The 23,201-nt window shown below is 31.9% G+C and overlaps 3 protein-coding genes across 3 annotated transcripts in view; 1 reads left to right on the forward strand and 2 right to left on the reverse strand.

Moving 5' to 3' along the window:
• Window positions 1-5,595, reverse strand: part of LOC137015447 (NACHT, LRR and PYD domains-containing protein 12-like) — a 53,377-nt gene extending 47,782 nt beyond the window's left edge. The window contains exon 1 of the mRNA XM_067380423.1: window positions 5,291-5,595. The gene's annotated coding sequence lies outside the window, so the exon portion shown is untranslated. The remainder of the gene's footprint in view (window positions 1-5,290) is intronic.
• irak4 (interleukin-1 receptor-associated kinase 4) lies at window positions 4,968-11,953 on the forward strand. The gene is made up of 12 exons (XM_067380431.1): window positions 4,968-5,096; window positions 5,699-5,902; window positions 6,641-6,813; window positions 6,941-7,117; window positions 7,192-7,352; window positions 7,496-7,560; window positions 7,770-7,994; window positions 8,627-8,813; window positions 9,015-9,077; window positions 9,155-9,313; window positions 9,627-9,690; window positions 11,814-11,953. The coding sequence occupies exons 2-11, from the start codon at window positions 5,745-5,747 to the stop codon at window positions 9,678-9,680; spliced, it is 1,422 nt and encodes a 473-aa protein (XP_067236532.1). The 5' UTR covers window positions 4,968-5,096; window positions 5,699-5,744; the 3' UTR covers window positions 9,681-9,690; window positions 11,814-11,953.
• On the reverse strand, window positions 9,733-22,664 carry twf1a (twinfilin actin-binding protein 1a). Its single transcript, XM_067380432.1, has 9 exons — window positions 22,555-22,664; window positions 20,871-20,948; window positions 20,605-20,783; window positions 18,577-18,672; window positions 18,125-18,229; window positions 16,818-16,943; window positions 16,581-16,731; window positions 11,913-12,034; window positions 9,733-10,762 (listed from the first exon to the last, which is right to left on the reverse strand). Exons 1-9 carry the CDS (start codon window positions 22,577-22,579, stop codon window positions 10,592-10,594), a joined length of 1,053 nt encoding a protein of 350 aa, XP_067236533.1. The 5' UTR covers window positions 22,580-22,664; the 3' UTR covers window positions 9,733-10,591.
• Between the last annotated feature and the right edge of the window lie 537 nt (window positions 22,665-23,201).

Below are 23,201 nucleotides of genomic sequence, written 5' to 3' on the forward strand. Positions count from 1 at the left end.
AAATAAATACTTTACTCACATAAATCGAAGCATGCATGCAGCATGCATGACGAACATCTTGTAAAGATCCATTAGAGGGTTATATTAGCTGTGTGAACTGTGTTTATGCGATGTATATATAGTCGAGAGCTCGTGTGGCAGAAGAAGCGCATCTCTTAAAGGGGCCGTGCTGAAAAAATCAGTGCATAGTTAATGATGCCCCTAAATAGGCAGTTAAAAAAATTAATAAAAAAAAATCTATGGGGTATTTTGAGCTGAAACTTCACAGACACATTCAGGGGACACCTAGGACTTATATTACATCTTGTAAAAAAACAATCTAGGGCACCTTTAATACTGGCTGCCCTTGTCTAATGGCTTGAACATGGGCTGGCATATGCAAATATTGGGGGCGTACACCCCAACTGTTACGTAACAGTCGGTGTTATGTTGAGATTCACGTGTTTTTCGGAGGTCGTTTAAACAAATGAGATTTATATAAGGAGGAGGAAACAATGGAGTTTGAGACTCACTGTATGTCATTTCCATGTACTGAACTCTTGTTATTTAACTATGCCATGAAATTCAATTTTTGAATCTAGGGCACCTTTAAGTGAGATTATTGTAATGGTAATTGATCAATGTTATTGATTTTTAAAATGATACTGAATATTGATAATTTGTATTGTATTGAAGTTAGAAATTCCAGTATTGTGACCATTAATTCATGCACTTCATGAATAAGGTTAAAGTGCTTTGTTGAAAGTAGCTATTTTCTACTGATTAATTGAATATTGTTTGGCAATTCATTAAATAACGCTGGCTAAAAAGTAACTAGTAATTTTAGTACTTTGAGTAGTTTTTGAGAAGAGTAATTTGTACTTTTACTGGAGTATTTTTTGACACCAGTACTTTTACTTGTAATTGAGTATTACTGTATTTCAGCAATGTAACAGTACTTGTAATTGAGTACAAATTTTCAGTACTCTTTCCACCACTGCTAAGTAGGTTTTGAAAATCACCAATAAACAAAAGGAGGAAGAAGAATGGTGCACTTTTTCTTAGCGTCTGTTTCCATGATGAATCATCAATTCGTCGCTCTGTTGAATGTGTTAATCGGGAATATTCTCTGGGTTGGCTGAACTTACTTTTGGAACAGCACACCTCGAGTATGCAGGGTTTGGGTTAATCAACCGAGAGTTCTGGGTATATGTCACAATAAGTTAACCTCGCTTTCTGGAATACACCCCTGGATCAACTATTAAGAAACATTTTAACATCTAAATCTAACTTTGTTTTTCAGTTTCAGGATTTTTTAAAATCGAGAATTCGAATTTAATTGAGGAATCATTACAGCCCTATTCTGCATTTTTACATATTTAATAAAACAATGTTTTAAAGAGCTATTTCAGATATTAGGACTCATGAAATGTCCTCATATTTCATATTTACGTCGTAATACCAGTGTAATACCCATGACATTATACAAATTTGTGACCTGATAAATCACAAAAACAAGCACGCCACATACACACCCTCTCTCTCTCTCTCTGTCTTTCTCTCTCTCACACACAGTACACACTCTTGCACGCACACACACACTTGTATATGTGGTTTACAGGGACTGTTATGAGTCAAAGTTATGTATTGATTCATTTCATTCAGTTGTCCTGTGTGTATCTTGTGTATCTCCTCTCTCTCTGTGCATGTGCATGTTTGTGTTACAGATGGGCAGTAACTTAGATCCAGATATAAGGACCGCCCCAAACACACCACTTCCGCCATCATTGTGCCATCGTGTCTTATATCGTACCTCTTCACCATTACTTCGTATTGTTTTGTTTAGTCGAGTGTCATGGCAGAGAGATTGTTTGTGTTTGTGAGTGTGTTTGTGATTTTTGGATCGTTGATTATTCTTGTTTACTTGACCCTCGCCTGTTTGATTCTGGATTCTGATTTTTGCTTTGTTTGCTACAGACTTTTGTAAATTAGTACCTGTAAATATTCTTGTACATACACTTTTGCCAAATCAAGGGATGTAGGGGGTTTGACGCCATTTTATTTTGTATATTTGCCTTTTCACATCGTTTTTGATTAGGGAGGTAGGTAAGTTTAACTTGTATTTTGTTTTCTTTATTTTCAAATTAGGAATTGTAGAGGTTAAAAAAAAGATTCTTCTGTATGTTATTTTGGCCTTGTCTGACCCTGACACCCTTATTAAGAAATAAAACATTTCTTTTCGCCATCTCTCTAGTAGTGAGACTCTTTTCTTGTTTTTCCTGTGACGGCTCACCCCTAGACACTCGTAACAAGGACTCTCCATAGACTTAATGGGTTTTATACTGTACAAACTGTATATTCTCTCCCCTACACTACTCCTAGCCCTAAACCTACCCATCACAGGAATTTAAATTTTTCTTTAAATTACAAAAAAACACAGTTTAGTATGATTTTTAAGCCATTTGATTTGTGAGGACACAGGAAGTGACTCATGAACCATGTTTACATTGTAATATCCATGTCATCATACACATGTGTGTCCTCATAAACCATAGGCTATACAAGAACAAACACACATGATTTTATCTTATTACCTTAATTACTAAAATGAAAAGATTCTCATGATCAAAATGAATCTGTATAATTAAATAAAGGTTGTGATGTTGAATCAGTCTGTGCATTCATGAGTAGAGAACAGTAATGATGAGTTTAGTTGAGAAACAGCTTTTGAACTGCTTCAGTGTCAGAGACCTAAAGCCATATTTAATGTTTAACAAATGAAAAGGGGTCTGTGAGAGAGACTGCAGAAATACAGTGTGACAATTGATCAGCTCAAAAAACAAATGTCTTTTATAAAACAGTTATAAAGGGGCTATATGTAATAATGACACCCAGTGTTCAAAATAGGTACTGCAGTCCAAATTCAAAATATTGTTTGGCCCTCCCCCTCGTTCAAATATGCAGGTTGCCAGCTTTTACAGCATATGGTTGCCAGCAACAATAGGGAGTGCAATTGACAATGAAAGCTGAGGAGACTTAAACACTGTAAGCTGATGAGTTGATTTATCTGTTTTGATATGCTGTTGTCCATAGAGATATTTAGATGGATTCAGAGGCTTTTTAGTACAGATGCACCGATTGCAATTTTCTTGGCCGATTCCGATTCCGTGTGATTGACCGATACCTATTTTTTGCCGATTCCAATTTTCTTTCTAAGAACTATAAATGACAACATATACAAAAATCTACTTTTCTTCAATGCAGAGTTTTATTTTTTTATAAAAAAAACAAGTACAAGTCAGTAATAAAATATAAACAGCTCAAATAAATGCAATAGAATAAAAAGAGCTATGAAACTAAGTTTTTCAGGTTAACTGGGTTTTTATTCAGGTAAGAAATACTACAGAAATTAAACTAATCAAATGTAAAATAACACATTGTGTTATTTTGCATTGGTTAGCTTAATTTCTGTAGTCTTTATTGTAAATAATTCTTACCATTAAAGTTATATAACGTATTCAGTCAAAAGTAGAAAGTGATTTTCTTTGACTTTTGTTCTTTGATTAACATGACAGACAGCAGCAGGAATATTGGACTGCTGTCCCTTTAAGAGTCTATGAACGGCGTTCAACGGACCCAATACTGTTATACACAACATGAGTTCACTTTCTTAGCTATTTAACGATTAAAAACTGACAGTGTTTATCTGTGTACTCGCCAAGATTGCCTGTGCCACTGGTTTTGACATACTTTTGTATGTACTTGTTGTGACTCTGTTTGACTTCTGTCTCTGAGACTGAGCATGGCTTGTTCGCTTCACTTATATAGATCAGTAGTGCGCGCGCTTTTGGTGTGACCGCGAAACCTGCGGGAATGACTAAAATTATGCGCAATGGACCCTTCGCTAAGCCACGCACGAAAACCGCCACAGGCCAATCGTGGTTTAGCAACCGTTACTAGGCGCGGGAGGTCTGTCAAGCTTTCGAGCGAGGGAACATGCCGAAGCGTTGTGCTTATGGATTGTGTTAATCTGATACCCGAGTTTATACGGGGTGGTGGAATTTTTTTCCATTCTCGAAACCTAAAACCCAAGGGGAGAAGTGCCGGTGTTCTGACAATTTGTGCTACCCTGTCAGATTTTACTACCTCCCATTGAAACAGTGGGTAACGTTAGCAAAATCTGAAAAATGCTAACGTTACCTATCAGATTGTGCTTCCAGCGTGATATTAAGGTGGTTTATGGCTTTATTAACATCTACACTTTCCCCAACCCTAAACCTACCCTTAACAATAATGCAAGTACAGTAATTGTGTGTTATTTATCATGACGACAATGATGTAATATTGATGTAACGTTATGCAGTAAGTCCGGGTAGGTTAGCTAGCTAGCTAACTCAGCACATCTTTGCTTGGAAATAATGACGGTTCTTTGTTCATAATGCATATAATGTATTTTAATGTGAAATAATATGATTAAAGGCAAGACGGAGTAACGTTAGCCTGGCGTGCTAAAATTATAAGCGGGAGAATGTTATCATTGCAAAGTGGTCAGGCTAACATCTTGTGTTTATTCCACAAGACTTATGGATAAGCTGTTTGATTTATAATTATTAGGTTATTTTCACAAATTTCACTTAACCTGCTGTGGATGAACAAAGCTTTTCCTCAATAAACTGTGTGTTTCCCATTTGAATGGTCAGCATATGAGGCGGCTGCTGCTCGCGCTCGGAGCTTTAGCTTCAATTTTGATCAAATTATTTTCTAATCGGTTGCATATTATGTCGTGGATATATCCCTCGAATGCATACTGCAGTCCCTTTTGTCTTGCTCTGTCAGATATTTCACCTGTTCCCCAAAAATGACTAATTATCTCCTTGAAAATGTCTGACACCGGTGCATACACACTGTAAATGACTTGCCGGGCTCGAAAGCTTGACAGGCGTAGCAACAGTAACTAAGGAGGGCGGGGCTTAGCGAAGGAGCATTGTTGGTTTCCATGGTTGCTATACGCAGTGTTTTTCGCCAACTGGCAACCTGTGATGTCGAAATACTATTGGATAAACTGCAGCACACCGTTTTGCACAGACCAAAACAAAAACAGACATTCCGAGTAACAAGTAGGTGAACTTAGCATGTTTCTTAAATATCTGCAAACATATTGGGGTATTTTTATGCTTTATTAAAGTAAAAATCTTACATAGAGCCCCTTTAAACATGATGTGATCTAGAAGCTGTCACTGTAAAGACTCCTCGTTTCAGACGCTGAAAATTCAATTCAATGTTGGTCAGTAACTTAAATTCACTAACTTACCTTGAATAATGACAGTATTTGCATATGCTTCTGTCTCCTCCTCTGAAATGACGCCTTGATCATCAAAAGCACTGATCTTCCTTTCACTTCCGTGAAATGTTCTCATGAAGAACTGTGTGTTTTTTTCTACAGAACAGAACTTTTTTTTATTTCTTCAGCGTCCCCTGCAGGAATAACATGTTTGTGTAATAGTCCATTTATATCTGAGGTAAAAACTCGCTTTTATATGTATAAAACTGACTTTGATATCAGGTGATGAGTGGAAATCCCTGTTTATAGCTCGCATTTCTCGTTTAGTTTCAGGTTAAAGCGGACGTTAAAGGGAGGGGAAATGACAACAGATCACGGAAGTTACTCAATCTCGGAAGACACACGAAAAAAAGCTCTGAATGTGTGTGAAACTTTCAGGAGATCTGAGCGTGTTTATGAAGAATAAACTCGGATTCGGACCGGCATGTGTGACGTCACGCGGGACACCCCGGTTCGGAAGCTCCGGTTTTCCACACTGAGAGCTTTATCTGACCTGCTGGACCCGCAGGACACCTGGAGGAGCGTCATGATGGACATCAGCAAACCCTCCGGAGAGCCCAGATACACACAGCTGCACATCAGGTACATCAGCATCATCATCCGCAGATTTAAAGAGCATCTCTGGATGTTCACAATCACATTCAGTTTCCACACAATCAGACTTTCAAAGCGATATGTGTAAAAAAATGTTAAACATAATGTATCAAAATCTTAAATGAAATAAAAGTGTATTTATTAATATTTTGAAGTAGATTTTATTTTTATATTTTCAGTTTTAAGTTTCAATTAGACATTCTTTTATGTTTTTGTCATTTTTTATGTTCTATTTTTATGTCAGTTTTACTTTTAATAATTTTACTACTTCAACTTCAACTAGTTATTTCCCCAATGCAACATCTCTAATGTTAAAAAAAAAAAAAAAATCATAGTTTTAAGTTTTTCATCTAATGTTTATATTTTATACCCTCGGTTTCACAGACAAGACTTAAACTAATCCCAGACTAAAATGCACATTTAAACTGTTTTAACTGAAATAATATCTTGAAATATGTCAGTGCCATTGTTTTGTCTCAAGATTCACATCAGTAATGGTTTGTTCTAAGTTTATAAAAGCTACTTAAATGTCCTAATTTGAACTAAAACCTAATCCTCGCTTAATCTAAACTCTGTCTGTGAAAACAGGCCATAATATTTTATTTCAGCGTAATTTCATTTACTGGTGATGTTTGCCTCTTTAACACTCACCACTACAGTACTGGAGTGTTTCGGACGGTTGCTAAGATGTTCAGTATGGTTGCTATGGGTGGCGTCTGATTTCAGGAGGTTTGAAGCAGCGGTTCTCCAGGGAAAGAGTCCCACGATGGAGATGCTGTTCGACTGGGGAACCACAAACTGTACTGTTGGAGATCTGGTGGAGATTCTGATCCGACACCAGCTGTTCGCCGCCGTCAGTGTCCTGCTGCCAGACGACGAGATCTGCCGCACTAAAGCAGGTATTCTCACCGGCCAATCTCACTGTCTACATTGATCCGGATATGTTTGAAAACTGTGTTTATGTTTTAAAACGCACTCCATCAACACTAGCATTTCAAGCGTTCTAATAATCACTCTTGAAATCAGGCTCATCCGGGGTGTCTGTCTGCGCACCGCGGCGTGAAGAAGAGCTTCGTCCGTCTGCGGCCTGCATGCAGGGATGCGTCCGTCCCGAGGTCACTAAACCCGTTCAGCAGGAGACGCGTGTGATGGAGCCGGACAGCAGCACCGGACCGGAGGAAAACACATGGAGCAGCTCTGAAGGTCTTTATATAACCGTCCACTTCATCAATTCAGTCATCCGTTACCCATCAGCCCCTAAAACCTCTCTTACCCAGGTTTCCACACGTTCTCTCACCGCGAGCTGACGGCCATCACGGGGGACTGGGACGATCGGCCCGTGTCAGACGGAGGCTGTCGACTGGGCGCCGGTGGGTTCGGCGTTGTGTTCAGAGGCCGGATGGGAGACACATATGTAGCTGTGAAAAAGCTCAATCCTGTGAGTTTGAGCTCAGTCATGAAATAAACATGTTTGCAAACCATTTTACTTCTGCATTTGAATGAGAGCAGACAGTAAATAAGATCTAAACAAACTTAAAAAGTGTCTGTCAGCACATAATGGTCATGTTTGTGTTGTTGTAGATGGACGACGGATCACCTGAAGACCTCAAAACTCAGTTTAACCAAGAGATTCAAACTCTCAGGAGGTACAAATATAGTACAAATATATTTAAAGATAATTACATGACATGCATTTTATAATTACTTTATAAAAATAACTATGGATTGGGTATATGAAGGTTTTCTATATAATTTTACTATATATAGATTATATATGAAATCGATTTATAAATAGCCAAACGTTATATATATGTATATATATATATAGGAGATTTATAAGAACGTCTTCACACAGTCTGAAGCATGAGAATCTGGTGAAGATGGTGGGTTTTTCCAGCGACGGGCAGCATCTGTGTTTGGTGTACGCGTTCATGCCCAATGGATCTCTGCTGGACCGGCTGGCGTGTTCGGATGGCAGTTCTCCTCTCTCGTGGCCGAGCAGATGTTCGATCAGCGCAGGAACCGCTCGAGGTCTGCAATACCTGCACCAGAACAACCACATCCATCGAGACGTCAAGAGGCGAGTGTCACACATTTTACAAGTGGTTTGGTTTTGGTTTTCTACGTTTGTAACTTCAAACAACTGCTCCGGAAACGTTTTGATGTGACCTGGTTTCAGTTTTAGACACAAACATGTTCCATAAAGTAAAGTATTTTTAGTGAGTTGTCAGAAACATTTCATTTCAAAATTGTTTTAAAATAAAGGTTGCAGTTGAGTTTGATTTTGATGTCTGGGTAAAATTCAATATATGTAAGATGTTTTTGAAAGAGCCTCATCTGCTCACCAAGCATTGATCAAAAATACAGTAAAAATTCTGAAATATTATTACAATGTCAAGTGGCTGTTTTCTATGTGAATATATAGTAAAGTGTAATTTATTCCTGTGATCAAAGCTGAATTTTCAGCATCATTACTCCAGTCTTCAGTGTCACATGATCCTTCAGAAATCATTCTAATATGATGATTTGATGCTCAAGAAACATTTACGAACTTTGATCAAAAAAACACAGCTTTGATGAGCAGAAGAGACTCTTTCACAAACACTAAGTGTATTTGACCTCATCATGTTCAATAATGTTTGTGGGGTTTGATTCTAGAGTAACTCACAAATTTATAAAACAATCATCCACGTTATTTCATCCGTTCCGCAGCGGGAACATCTTGTTGGACGAAGGCTTTGTTGCGAAGATCTCCGACTTCGGTTTGACACGAGCTTCATCCAAACAGTCGTGCTCGACAGTCATGACGGGGAGGATTGTGGGAACTACGGCATACATGGCGCAGGAGGCCCTGAGAGGAGAGATCACTCCTAAATCAGACATCTTCAGCTTCGGTGTGGTACGTTCATCATTACAGTCAGCGATACCTCTTTCCTTCTCTATTGTCGTGTCGTATGTAGAGTGAAACGCTTCTCAAACAAGAACAAATGTAGGGCGGGGCTTGATTTGTTCTGTGGGCAATTGATTGGATGGTTGTGGTTCAATAATGATGTGCAGCAATAAAAAACACCAGAAATCATATTTTGTGTTTATTGTGCAGGTGTTGCTGGAGATTTTGTCTGGTCTTCCTCCGGTGGATGAAAGCCGTGATCCCAAACTACTGGTGTGTGAACGTTTAGTCAGATCTTCTCAAACTCTCCACGTCTGTGTGTCCGTCTCAGTCATCTGTGTGTGTTTCAGATGGAGATGAAGGATGAGATCGATGATGACGAGGTCTCTCTGGAGGAGTTCATTGATAGTAAGATGGAGGGATGGCAGATGGAGGAGGTGGAGAGGATGTATGACCTGGCGTCTCAGTGTCTCTGTGAGAAGAAAAACAAAAGACCCCCAATCACACAGGTGTGTGTGTGTGTGTGTTAATGTGTTTTCATGGACAATTCAATCACTTGCCAGACATTTGCATCAGATTAATAAGAGAATTAGTGATTACAATGTGTATTTTTATGGTTTTATTCTAAATGAAATGCTAAAAATGTGTATTAACTAATGAGACCTTATTGTAAAGTGTTCCTGTTTTTTAAAAATATTTAACCATAAAGTGTATTAAAATGTTGAAATTTGACATTTTAGCTGTTAAACTTTGATGCTTATGTAAATGTATAATATGTTTAGATATGTAATTTAGTATTATTATTATTTTCTTAATTGTCAGGTTCTCTCTGAGCTGGAAGATCTTCATCACAAACATTCCCAGAGCTCCGGATGAGCCATTCAGGGTACATCAATATTTATAGTTCAATCCTGTATTGAAATTTAGTCACAAAACGGTCATTTAACATGAGTGTCCATGTGAATCACTCCTGTGTAATAAAGGACAGTCCATTCAATGATTTAAATACTTTATTTTTTTTCTAAAAAACAAGTATTTCAGGCGTCTGAACACAGACAGGCTACATGTGAAACGTAAGAGCGGCTGCGTCACAGTACGGACGTTAAACAGTGGTTTGCCAAATGACAGTAGATACTCAACATGACCTGTGTTAGTTTTGACCCCTTGACCTAGCAGTAAATTCACTCCCGTCTTCCCTTTTTAGATACTGTGAACGTAATAATTGGCCGTGTGTCCTGATGTAGCTTCATCGTAATGGAATGGAGATGTTTGGGAAATACAAAATACAAAAACATGTTCAAACTAAACAGCATTTGCATAGAAAAATGAGCATCCAAAACACAATCATATCAAAAAATGGTGTAAAAAAAGGACATGTGGGAACCAGTGTTCGATTCATCAGATGTGAACTATGATTAACATATGAAAAATAGAAAAATAAAACAATGTAACGAAGTAAGACTCAATTAAAGGAATGGCGAATGTTCAGGAACGGGGACGTCTTTTCGTTTCATGCTTCAGCAGTAACTGCAGTTGTGAGTTTGGCACAGTTTAAAATCACAAAAGCCTTTCTGAATTTCATTTATCATGTTAAAATAATTCTATTTGTTCGTTTTAATATGAAACTCGCTCTTAAATCGAAGCACACCTCAAAAACGGCCCACAGAGGCATTTGTGTTTTCGTGCATAGTTCACCGCATCGCTTTCTGCAGGAAATCATGGAAAGTAAACGCTCGACAGCTTTGTGTCCTACAGATGTGGCCTCTTGGGTTTCTGCTGATGTTGGGTTAATCGTCGGCGTCCTCGCCGTCTCCGCGTCCTCGTGTGATCCTGCGGTCACCCCTCCGGCCGGGCGGCCCACGCGGTTTGGCGAAGGCCTGCTTGTGTGCATGCTGCTTGGGATGAACCTCGTCGTACAGGAAATCAGCCGTCAGCTCATCGCCGTTATCGATCTCCAACTGCGGGGAAAAACACACTAAGCTTTGTGTCCGGAAATACGTTAAACATTAAGATAAACTTGGTTTAGCCTTAGAAATAATAAAAAAGTAAAGATTGGAGTAAAAATAAAGTAAAATCAAATATGAAATAAGAAATACAAATAGAGAAATAATCATTTAAAATAATAAAAACAAACTTTTTATTCATAATAGATATACTAAGAATTAAAATGTAAAATGAAATAAGTAAAATAAAATATTAAAAATAATAGATAATAAGATAATTTAGGAATAAAAAGTTTTAATTATTTTAAGATATTTTTAAAAAAAATCATTTATTAGAAATGTTTTATTCCTAATAAACATGAGAACTAAAAGTAGTAAAAAGAATTAAGTAGTAAAATCAAATAAAATTTGATTGTTTGATTGATTTGATGTTTATTTTAACTATTTTTATATCTAATAAATATAATAATAAATTTTGGTGACACTTTACATGAACTAACAATAATTTTAAATATCAAAAAAAAAAAAAAAAACATTAAAGAAGTCAAAAGTTGTATCTGTTAATATTATTTAATGAAGCTAAACTGAATGAACTAACAATGTACAGTTGTTTTTTTATTAACTAACATAAACAAACTTATTGGACCTAGAATATTTACATCCCGAACAGAACAAGCCAAATCAAAACTAGCAGAAATAAACCATATAAACCAAAATAAATAAATGAAACATTTATATGAATGTTTGTTTAGAATTGTAAATAATAAATAATTTAATAAATAAAATGATACCTTTTTTTTAATTATTTATTTTTTTATAATGTATATTATTATAGTGTACCACAGATCTGCTGTAAACAATTATTGCTTTTGTTTTTAAATGAAACACTATGATGGAGTTTGTATATAATTATAAATAAATAAATAAAATAAGATAAAATTATATAAATAAAATAATAATAAAAAAAAATCATATTTGTTTCTATTTTAATTTTGAATAGTGTATATTTCCAAAGAACTACAGAACTGCTGTAAACTATTTTTGCTCTTGTTTTTTCACACTGCAGACAAATGAAAAATGATCTACTGTTTGTAGAGCTGAACATATTGAACCCAGTCTATTCCTCTATTCATGTCCTGAACGGAAGGAGTAAATCCAAACTGACCTTCTTCTCCACCTCCATCTGGAGTTTGTTCTCCACCATCTCCAGCAGCGGATTCTTACAGCTGGAGTAAAGCATCCGCTCACGGATCCCACAGCTGTATCCCGGCATGGAGTAAATGAACACTGACACAAAGCAGAGCAGAAGAAGGAAATCATGTCATTTCACTGATGGTCAAACAGGAGTCTACAGCAGTGGCCAAAACAGACGTCCGGCCACGGAAAACTGACTTTATTCAAATATTATAAAAAATGCATTAAAGATGAAAATCATATTAAAATCATATTGAATAGTTGTGGTCAGAGTCGATTGTTTTATTTGTGATGACGCTATGATACATGCCAAATGAAAGTATTAATAACTGATTATGTGTACTTTTTTGCATAATAATATAAAACCTGTAGTTTGCTTTTTTTTTTGTGAAATAATTTTGTCAGAAATAAAATTTAGTGTTTTGTTTTTCCTTCATATTTAAAATATTAAATATTTTCCTTTTATTTTGATGATTTAAACTTGCAGGGTCATTAAAAACAAATCTCTCATCTGAACTTCACTTTTGGCCACTACTGTATATAGAGCAAAATATATTCCCTATATTAAATATGCATTATATTTTTTACTTTACCTATCTTCATTATTTGAGTAAATTTGTCATGAAAACAAGTTTACATTACAGCCACCATTTAAATGTTTATAATTCAACAAAGAATTTGTGTAAAAACATTTTTAATTTAAATTATACAGAGCTGTTTTACAACTTTTTAATTGTTTATATTTTTATTAGACTGTTGATTCAATACATTTCATTAATTGATTATTAAATAAACTTTATTTTCAGTATTGGTTCAAAGACAGCAGAAAGTGGCTCTAGAAAGCCGAAAGAATGATAACTATAACAATAACTATAAAGATAACTAAAACAACTAATATAATGATAATTATGAAGATAACTAAAAAAATAATGATAACTATAACAATAACTATAAAGATAACAATAATGACAACTATAATGACAACCATAAAGATAACTATAATGATAACTATAAAGATAAGTATAATAATTACTATAAAGATAATTAAAACGATAACTATATCAATAACTATAATGATAACCATAAAGATAATGATAACTATAAAGAGAACTTAATAACTATAATGATAAATATAACGATAACTATAAAGATAACAATGATAAGTATAATAATTACTATAAAGATAATTAAAACGATAACTATATCAATAACTATAATTATAACCATAAAGATAATGATAACTATAAAGATAACTTAATAACTATAATGATAAATATAAAGATAACTAAAACGATAACTATAAAGATAACAATAATGATAACAATAATGATAACTATAATGATAACCATAAAGATAACTATAAAGATAATAATAACTATAAAGATAACAATAATGATAACTAAAACGATAACTATAAAGATAACAATAATGATATGTATAATGATCACTATAAAGATAACTAAAATTATAACTATAATAACTATAAAGATAATAATGATAACTATAATGATAACAATGATAACTATAAAGATAACTAAAACAATAACTATAAAGATAACAATAATGATAATTATAATGATAACAATAATGATAAATATAACGATAACCATAAAGATAACAATAATGATAACTAAAATGATAACTATAAAGATAACAATAATAAATATAATTATCACTATAAAAATAACTAAAATTATAACTATAATAACTATAAAGATAATAATGATAACTATAATGATAACAATGATAACTATAAAGATAACTAAAATGATAACTATAAAGATAACAATAATGATAAGTATAATGATCACTATAAAGATAACTAAAACAATAACTATAAAAATAATGATAATAAGTATAATGATAACTATAAAGATAACTAAAACGATAACTATAAAGATAACAATAATGATAAGTATAATGATCACTATAAAGATAACTAAAACAATAACTATAAAAATAATGATAATAAGTATAATGATAACTATAACTATAAATATAACAATAATGCTAACTATAATGATAACAATAATAATAACTATAAAGATAACTAAAACGATAACTAAAAAGATAACAATAATGATAAGTATAATGATAACAATAATGATAGCTATAATGTTAACAATAATGATAAATATAACGATAACCATAAAGATAACAATAATGATCACTATAAAAATAACTAAAACAATAACTATAAATATAACTAAAATTATAACTATAATAACTATAAAGATAACAATAATGATAAATATAATGATAACAATAATGATAACTATAAAGATAACTAAAACGATAACTATAAAGATAACAATAATGATAACTATAATGATAACAATAATAATAAATATAACAATAACCATAAAGATATCAATAATGATAAGTATAATGATCACTATAAAGATAACTAAAACAATAACTATAAAAATAATGATAATGACAAGTATAATGATAACTATAAGGATAACTAAAATTATAACTATAATAACTATAGAGATAATAATGATAACTATAATGATAACAATGATAACTATAAAGATAACTAAAACGATAACTATAAAGATAACAATCATGATAACTATAAATATAACTACAATTATAACTATAATAACTATAAAGATAACAATAATGATAACTATAAAGATAACTATAAAGATAACAATAATGATCAGTATAATGATAACAATAATGATAAATATAATGATCACTATAAAGATAACTAAAACAATAACTATAAAAATAATGATAATGACAAGTATAATGATCACTATAAAGATAACTAAAACGATGACTATAAAGATAACAATAATTATAGGTATAATGATCACTATAAAGATAACTAAAACAATAACTATAAAAATAATGATAATGACAAGTATAATGATAACTATAATGATAACTAAAACGATGACTATAAAGATAACAATAATGATAAGTATAATGATAACTATAAAGATAACTAAAACAATAACTATAAAAATAATGATAATGACAAGTATAATGATAACTATAAGGATAACTAAAATTATAACTATAATAACTATAGAGATAATAATGATAACTATAATGATAACAATGATAACTATAAAGATAACTAAAACGATAACTATAAAGATAACAATAATGATAACTATAAAGATAACTATAAAGATAACAATAATGATCAGTATAATGATAACAATAATGATAAATATAATGATCACTATAAAGATAACTAAAACAATAACTATAAAAATAATGATAATGACAAGTATAATGATCACTATAATGATAACTAAAACGATGACTATAAAAATAATGATAATGACAAGTATAATGATCACTATAAAGATAACTAAAACGATGACTATAAAAATAATGATAATGACAAGTATAATGATAACTATAATGATAACTAAAACGATGACTATAAAGATAACAATAATGATAGGTATAATGATCACTATAAAGATAACTAAAATTATAACTATAATAACTATAAAGATAACAATTATAACTATAATGATAACAATAATAACTATAAAGATAACTAAAACGATGACTATAAAGATACCAATAATGCTACCTATAATGATAACTATAAAGATAACTAAAACGATAACTATAATGACAAGTATAATGATCACTATAAAGATAACTAAAACGATGACTATAAAAATAATGATAATGACAAGTATAATGATAACTATAATGATAACTAAAACGATGACTATAAAGATAACAATAATGATAGGTATAATGATCACTATAAAGATAACTAAAATTATAACTATAATAACTATAAAGATAACAATTATAACTATAATGATAACAATAATAACTATAAAGATAACTAAAACGATGACTATAAAGATACCAATAATGCTACCTATAATGATAACTATAAAGATAACTAAAACGATAACTATAATGACAAGTATAATGATCACTATAAAGATAACTAAAACGATGACTATAAAAATAATGATAATGACAAGTATAATGATAACTATAATGATAACTAAAACGATGACTATAAAGATAACAATAATGATAGGTATAATGATCACTATAAAGATAACTAAAATTATAACTATAATAACTATAAAGATAACAATTATAACTATAATGATAACAATAATAACTATAAAGATAACTAAAACGATGACTATAAAGATACCAATAATGCTACCTATAATGATCACTATAAAGATAATTAAAACGATAACTATATCAATAACTATCATGATAACTATAAAGATAATGATAACTATATTGATAACTAATGATAACAATAAAGATAACTTAAGATAACTAACTAAAATGGTATCTAGATTAATAACTGTAACAATAGCCATAACGATAACTATATTATCGTCTACATCAACATACGATATTGTTCTGTTTATTATAAGCAGGCGCTGCAGTTTTATTGTCTGTCATTTTAAATGCTCGAGCTTGTGTTGAGCTTTTGATTGGCTCTCAATGTTTTTATCGTTCATCAGCTGGAAAAAAATAGTTCTAAAATGATTCCAACTTTGCTATTCTTTTACATTTAGAAAGATTTTTAGAACGACATGTTTATCTTATAGTTATCATCCGAGGTGTGAACGGGCTTTATTTAATTTCACACTCAATGATCAAACGCAACTGAAAGTACCTGCAGACTCCAGGTAGTCGCCCTCGTGTGAGTGTTTGAAGCGGAAGAAGTGATACCGCGCCGCATCTTTGGGGATCCTCTTGGGTAAATCTTTCACCTCAGTAGCGTCCGTGTTCGACAACATGATCAACTCCTTCTCAAAATTGATGATCTTTGGAGATAAAGTGACAGATATCAACCACAAAATCTCTCTCTTTACTGTTGTATAAATGATGAATAAACATGTGCATCTCTCACCAGCTGAACATAGTTGAGTTTTTTGTCCTTGAACTGTTGTAACGCGGTTACGGCCTCTCCGTCCAAAGGGAACGCCACACCCTGAAGAGTCTGCTTAGTAGTGTTCACATGAATATCTGTATGGACCTGCACACACACACACACGTGGCGACTGATTAATAACATTTATGCATTTTTACAAAGCGAATTGCATTGCATTCAATTTGATTAGTTCATGCAGGACGATGAGGTTCATATGGTTTCTTTATCTTTTGATTCGTGTCACTGATTTATTTTCAGGCATCATCTCTTTTGAACTGTTGTGAATTATATATATTAAACATTTAGATGCCATTGATATAAATAAATTTAGATGAATTAGAAATAAATAAATAGAAATAAAAAATAAAATCAGATCAAATTATGAATTCTAAAAATATACTACACTGTTTCCTAGTTTAATTTTTACTAGTGTTTATTTCCAAGGTACCACAAACCATTTTTTTTTTACACACTGCAGACGAGTTAAAACGAAGATGTGGTCATTTACTGTGTGTAATTTAAGGTCATTTATTCAGTGCTGCCAGCTTTTATTTTAAACCTGCAAGTGGGCTTTTTAAGGAAATTGAAACCTCTTCTTCCTGTTTGCACTGTATTCTGTGCTGATTGGCTGGTTTCAGGAATGGGCCTGGCCAGGGTGTTTCACTACATGTCCTTATATAGTCGTGAGTTCAGGACTGATGATTTCCACTCAGAATCACATGACCAACTCTATTATCAGTATAAACAAGAGTCACTCACTTATAAAAACAGGACAACATTTTAAAAATGTATTTTAAAAGACCCTAACAAATATTTACCATGGTATCCACCAAAATACCATAGTTATTTCAGTAACTACTAGCAAAAAGACTACATATATTCCCTGTATTACATATGCATTATATTTTTACTTAACCTGTCTTCATTATTTAATGTATGTTTGAGCAAATCTGTCATTTTTATCATAGCCAGCATTTAAATGTTTATATTTTAACAACAGAAACATAATTATATCATTAAAAAGTTCATGTTAAAACATCTTTATGTGTAATTTATTTATTTGTGTGTTAATTATTAAATTACTTCGACTTAATTGATTATTAAATAAACTTTATTTTTGGTTTTGGCTCAAAACTGGCAGAAAAAGTTGTTCATGTCAGTTCACCATTCATTAACTAATGTAAACAGATGCAACGTCACTACGGTCAGCCAACATGCTGAGAATTCTGGGCCGAGAACGGTGTGTGTCTGTGTGTGTGTGTGTGTGTGTGTGTGTGTGTTTGTACCTCACTAAGTTTAATCTGTCGTAGCTCCTCCTCGGCTGCCGTCAGTGGCAGAGGGGCCGACTGAGCCGTGACGTGTTTCTTGTATCCGCTGAGAGAAACATCATCCTGCCACACAGACAAACACACTTTATACAAGCAGATTATATTCTTAAAATGTTTCTTGAGCAGAAAATCAGCATATTAGAATGATTTCTGAAGAATCATGTGACACTGAAGACTGTAATGATGAGTAATGATGCTGAAATTTCAGCTTTAAATCACAGGAATAAATTACACTTTACTATATATTCACATAGAAAACAGCTGTTTTACATTTTAATAATATTTCAGATTTTTTTACTGTATTTTTGATCAAATAAATGCAGTTTGATGAGCAGAAGAGACCCCAGACTTTTGACCGGTAGTGTATGTCTCAACTGCTTCATTTCATGTCCGCACTGAACTTCACAAACCTTTACAGTGCCGAATATCTCATCTTTAATGTGTCCGAGGCCGAACTCCTTCTTCAGCGTGGCTCTGGTGGCAGCGTACAGCATTTTGTGCCGCACCTGTTAGAAAAAGCGATAACAAACAGACTGTGATCAGAGTTTAATATGAAAACCAACTCAAGCACAAACACACTGTCAGTCGCACGACACACTCGCAGCTGTGATCAGAGCCAAAACACTGCCATCTGGAGACTGACGGGATGATGGACGTAAAACTAAAACATAGCTGATTAAAGGCGACTGACTATCACTGGCTACTACGTAATGAAGAGAAATATAGTCATTTTAACTTAAAAACACTAACCCAGACCCCTTTAAGAGAGCAAAAATCTGTGAAAAAGAGTGTGCTCAGATCTCACTGTGGTCAACAATACAATATTTTATAATGATACTATTAAATAACTGATAAATAAATAATTAATAACAACTTTAATATTTATAATGAATAATATTACTTCATAATTATTATTATTATAAGTGATAAAATAATATTCAGTATAAATCTACTAAATGGATATTTATAATGAATAATAATAATAATAATAAAAATAATGTAATAATTATTATTTTTAATTCTTATTCATATGAATTTTATTGAATATTTATAATAATACCATGTTATGATTAATAAATAATTATTGAAAAACTGAAATAAATACTAAATAAATGTTCATAATGAATAATATAATTTTGTAATAATAATAATAATTATTATTATTTTGAATTCTTATGAACATAAATATTTATAATATATTTTATAATTAACAAATATAAAATAATTATTAATAAATTTCTGATAATAATAACTAAATTATTATTTATAATGAATAATATTATTTTATGATTATTATTATTATAAATATTAATTATAACATAATATCCATTATAAATTACTAAATTATGGTAATATAATTAAATAACTGATAAATAAACAATTAATAACTACATTAATATTTATAATTAATAATATTATATTATTGTATAATTATTAATTTTATTATAAGAATTACTTATGATTCTTATAAAATATGTATAATAATATGTTCTATAATCAACAAATATATAATGTTAATTATTAAATAACTGATAAATAATTAATAATAACTAAATGAATATTTATAATTAATAATATTATTTTACGATTAATATTATCAATATAAATGATAAAATAAAACCCATTATACTAAATCACTGTAATATTTTTAATGAATAATAATAATGAGTTTAAATTCTTATTAATACAAGTATTTAGAATAGTAAATGTTTTCATTAAATGTAAATATTCCTTATTAAATAATTTATAAATAAATCATTAATAACCAAATTAATATAAAGAATATTATTTAAGAATCATTATTATTATTATTATAAAATTATATTATTCATTATAAATATTAATTTATTTATATTTCACTTATTTAAATATTTATATTTAATATTAATTAATCATAAATTATAAAATTATACATATTCAATGTTTATAAGAATTCAAAATAATTCTTAAAACAATAATAATAATAATAATAAAAATTAAATATGTTAAAAAGTACTAAGAATAGTACAAAGTAATAGCAGAAGTCTGTTTCAACATCTGGTTTCAGATCAGTTTGACTCTTTCCATTTAAACTGGAAGGATCAGCATGTAAATAAGAGAAGCAGGTTCCAGATCAGTGTTTATCAGCTCGACACTCAGACATCAGTTTATTGTCTCCGTCGTGCCTGAACACGCATGAGAATGTGAGGAAGAATGTTCAGTCGTGACTGAACCACCTTTTGATGTCCTCCAGGGTAGCGTTTCCCAAAAGCATCGTAAGCCTAAGTTGATCGTAGCTCCATTGAAACCAATGGAGCTACGATCAACTTAGGCTTACGATGCTTTTGGGAAACTCTGCCCAGTTCTGCTGCTTTAAAGAACCGAAACACTGATCTGAAGAACCTGTGATAAAACATCAAGAACTTAATTCATCTCCAAAGATCATGGTGATCTCTTACGGGCGAGTGGTCAGGTGACCAGGCGATGAAGATCCACTCGTGTCCCAGACTGTTGGTGGAGTCGAGGCGGAACAGGATGTAGCAGGGCAGCTCTTTATCCAGCACAGGAAGTAGAAGGCGGTCGTAGTCTTCCTCCCAGCCGCCAGCCGCCGCTTTGGTGAGGCCTAAAACCAGCTCCTCTGAAACCACATCAATAACTCATACTGCGCACTGACTTTTGTCCCAATTAATGTTTAAGTCACAAAGTGTTTATGATTATTAGATACCATTTTCAATCACGATCTTCAGGAGTCTGTACTGTCCGTTCCTGGCGTTGCCAAAAACATCCTTGACCTCTTCAGCCGCTGGAAGACGAGAGGACAAACATGTAAACTACACGCAAACACTCGGAAACACACACACACACACACACACAGTTTATTAATATTATTCTGATGACTGCAGAAACACCGTCAATGAAATAAAAGAAAATGTTGCATGAAAACAAACACAGTGACAATATTTATTAGTCAGAAATCTGACATTATTAGTTAATATGAAGATTTTGGTTCAAATTTATATCAATATCTAAATTAACATGTAGGATTTCAGACAATGTGACTGATTGTTATTTCATATACGCTGCATATAATAATAATAATAGTGATGATGATGATTGAGTGATTGAGATACAATATTATAGATTATTTTTATATGATATCTTAGTCATAATTATGATTTAGTATGCCATGATTTTGACTTTTTGTCATAATTATGACTTCTTATGTCATATTCACTAAATATGACTTAGCATATCAAAATTTCAGCCTTTTATGTCATGTTATGACTTTTTATGCCATAATTAAAAATTGTTTTATCTCATAATTGATTTTGTCACAATTTTGTCTTAATCTCATAACTGACTTGCCATCATTTTGTCTGTTTATTTGTCATAATTTTGACTTTTAATCTTATAAAAATGACTTACTGTCATAATTTAGACATTTTGTCATAATTATTACCTTTTACGTCATCATTTCGACTTTCATTTCCTACTTATTAGTAAGCCCTAATTTAAACTTTTCATCTCATAAACACGACTTACTATTTCATAATTTTGACTTGTCACAATTTCGACTATTCATCTTAAAGACTTAGTATGACATAATTCTGATAATTTCCATAAATATGACAGCATGTCTTTTTATGTCATAATTTTGACTTTTTATCTCATAAACATGACTTACTATGTCCTAATTTTGACTTGTTGTAACAATTTCGACTATTAATCTAAAAAATGACATAATTCTGCCTTCTTATGTCATAATTATGACTTTGTAATGTCATAATTTCGATAAATATGACTTAGTATGTCATAATTTCGCCTTTGTATGTCATAATTATAACTTTTTATGACATAATTTCTACTTTTTATCTCATATACATGACTTACTCTGTCATAAGTTTGACTTGTTGTAACAATTTTGACTATTAATCCCATAAATTACATAATTCCGCCTTCTTATGTCATAATTATGACTTTTAATGTCATAATTTCGATAAATATGACTTAGTATGTCATAATTTCGCCTTTGTTTGTCATAATTATGACTTTTTATGTGGCTGAACGTGTTCCCACTGTCAGTGTTTTGATCATATATATCACAGTATGGTGATATTATGGGCTGCATATGGAGCGTGAGCGCGCGCGCTGAAGGCGTTGCCCGTGCGCTCGTGATCACTGAAGCACAACTCTGTCCATCTCTAAACACTGATACGAGAAATAAATGATCGAGATGTTTTTATTCGTAAAGCTGAGATCTGAATGAAACCACTGTTGACAGATGCAGTTTATACACATTTTCATTGATTTTTCTGAATGAATCTCGCCGCTAAGTGAGTCTATCGCCGCTCGCGCGTTATCATCATACAGATTCAGATTTATAAATCATAAGAATATCTCGCTCTTACCCTGAATACCCGTTTGATGAGACATTATTTCTCTCGGCGGAGGATGTTTGGAGACTCTCAATCCCGGAAGAAGGAAGCGGAGCAGCGGTGACGTCAAGTGCCTCTGACGCGTCAACCATCCCTCCGCACTGCGCATGCGCGGACATGATTCGTATTTCGTTTTGTTCTCGTATCTTTTTATTCTATAAAATTTGTATACAAATATTTAAATAAAGCATAAAAAATCAAATAAATAAATTAATTGATTAAATACTACAGTAAAGTTAGGTAGCCTGGACACATTTATTAATATTGCTGAGGAAATTTTGTTTTATATTTATATTATTATTAAATTAAAAAAAACAAAAAAAAAAACAATAGTAATACTAGTAATAAATTGCAATTAACACCAAAACAAATGATTTTGCGTTGTAAAATCAAAATAAGAAAATTGAACAAATTTATTATCATTTTTATTTATATAGGGCTTTTTACAATACAGATTCACTCTAAAATATTAATTGAGATAATACTATTATTGAGAACAATTTTGGTTAAATTTGAATTATTTCTAATTATTATAACAGGGCTGTCAAACGATTAATCACGATTAATCACATACAAAATAAAAGTTTGAGTTTGCCTAATATATGTGTGAGTACTGTGTG

The sequence above is a fragment of the Chanodichthys erythropterus genome, chromosome 24, assembly GCF_024489055.1.
Source record: "Chanodichthys erythropterus isolate Z2021 chromosome 24, ASM2448905v1, whole genome shotgun sequence".
NCBI lineage: Eukaryota > Metazoa > Chordata > Actinopteri > Cypriniformes > Xenocyprididae > Chanodichthys > Chanodichthys erythropterus.

Bases quoted from the DNA above. Each gene is read 5' to 3' on its own strand.
- irak4 (XM_067380431.1), top strand. From the start codon at position 5,745: ATGTGTGACGTCACGCGGGACACCCCGGTTCGGAAGCTCCGGTTTTCC. The intron at 5,903-6,640 runs GTACATCAGCAT...GTCTGATTTCAG, and splicing joins TACACACAGCTGCACATCAG to GAGGTTTGAAGCAGCGGTTC. The intron at 7,118-7,191 runs GTCTTTATATAA...TCTCTTACCCAG, and splicing joins CACATGGAGCAGCTCTGAAG to GTTTCCACACGTTCTCTCAC.
- twf1a (XM_067380432.1), bottom strand. From the start codon at position 22,579: ATGTCTCATCAAACGGGTATTCAGG. The intron at 18,673-20,604 runs GTAAGAGATCAC...TTTTTCTAACAG, and splicing joins GGTCACCTGACCACTCGCCC to GTGCGGCACAAAATGCTGTA. The intron at 12,035-16,580 runs GTACTTTCAGTT...GCTTTGTGTCAG, and splicing joins CGACTACCTGGAGTCTGCAG to TGTTCATTTACTCCATGCCG.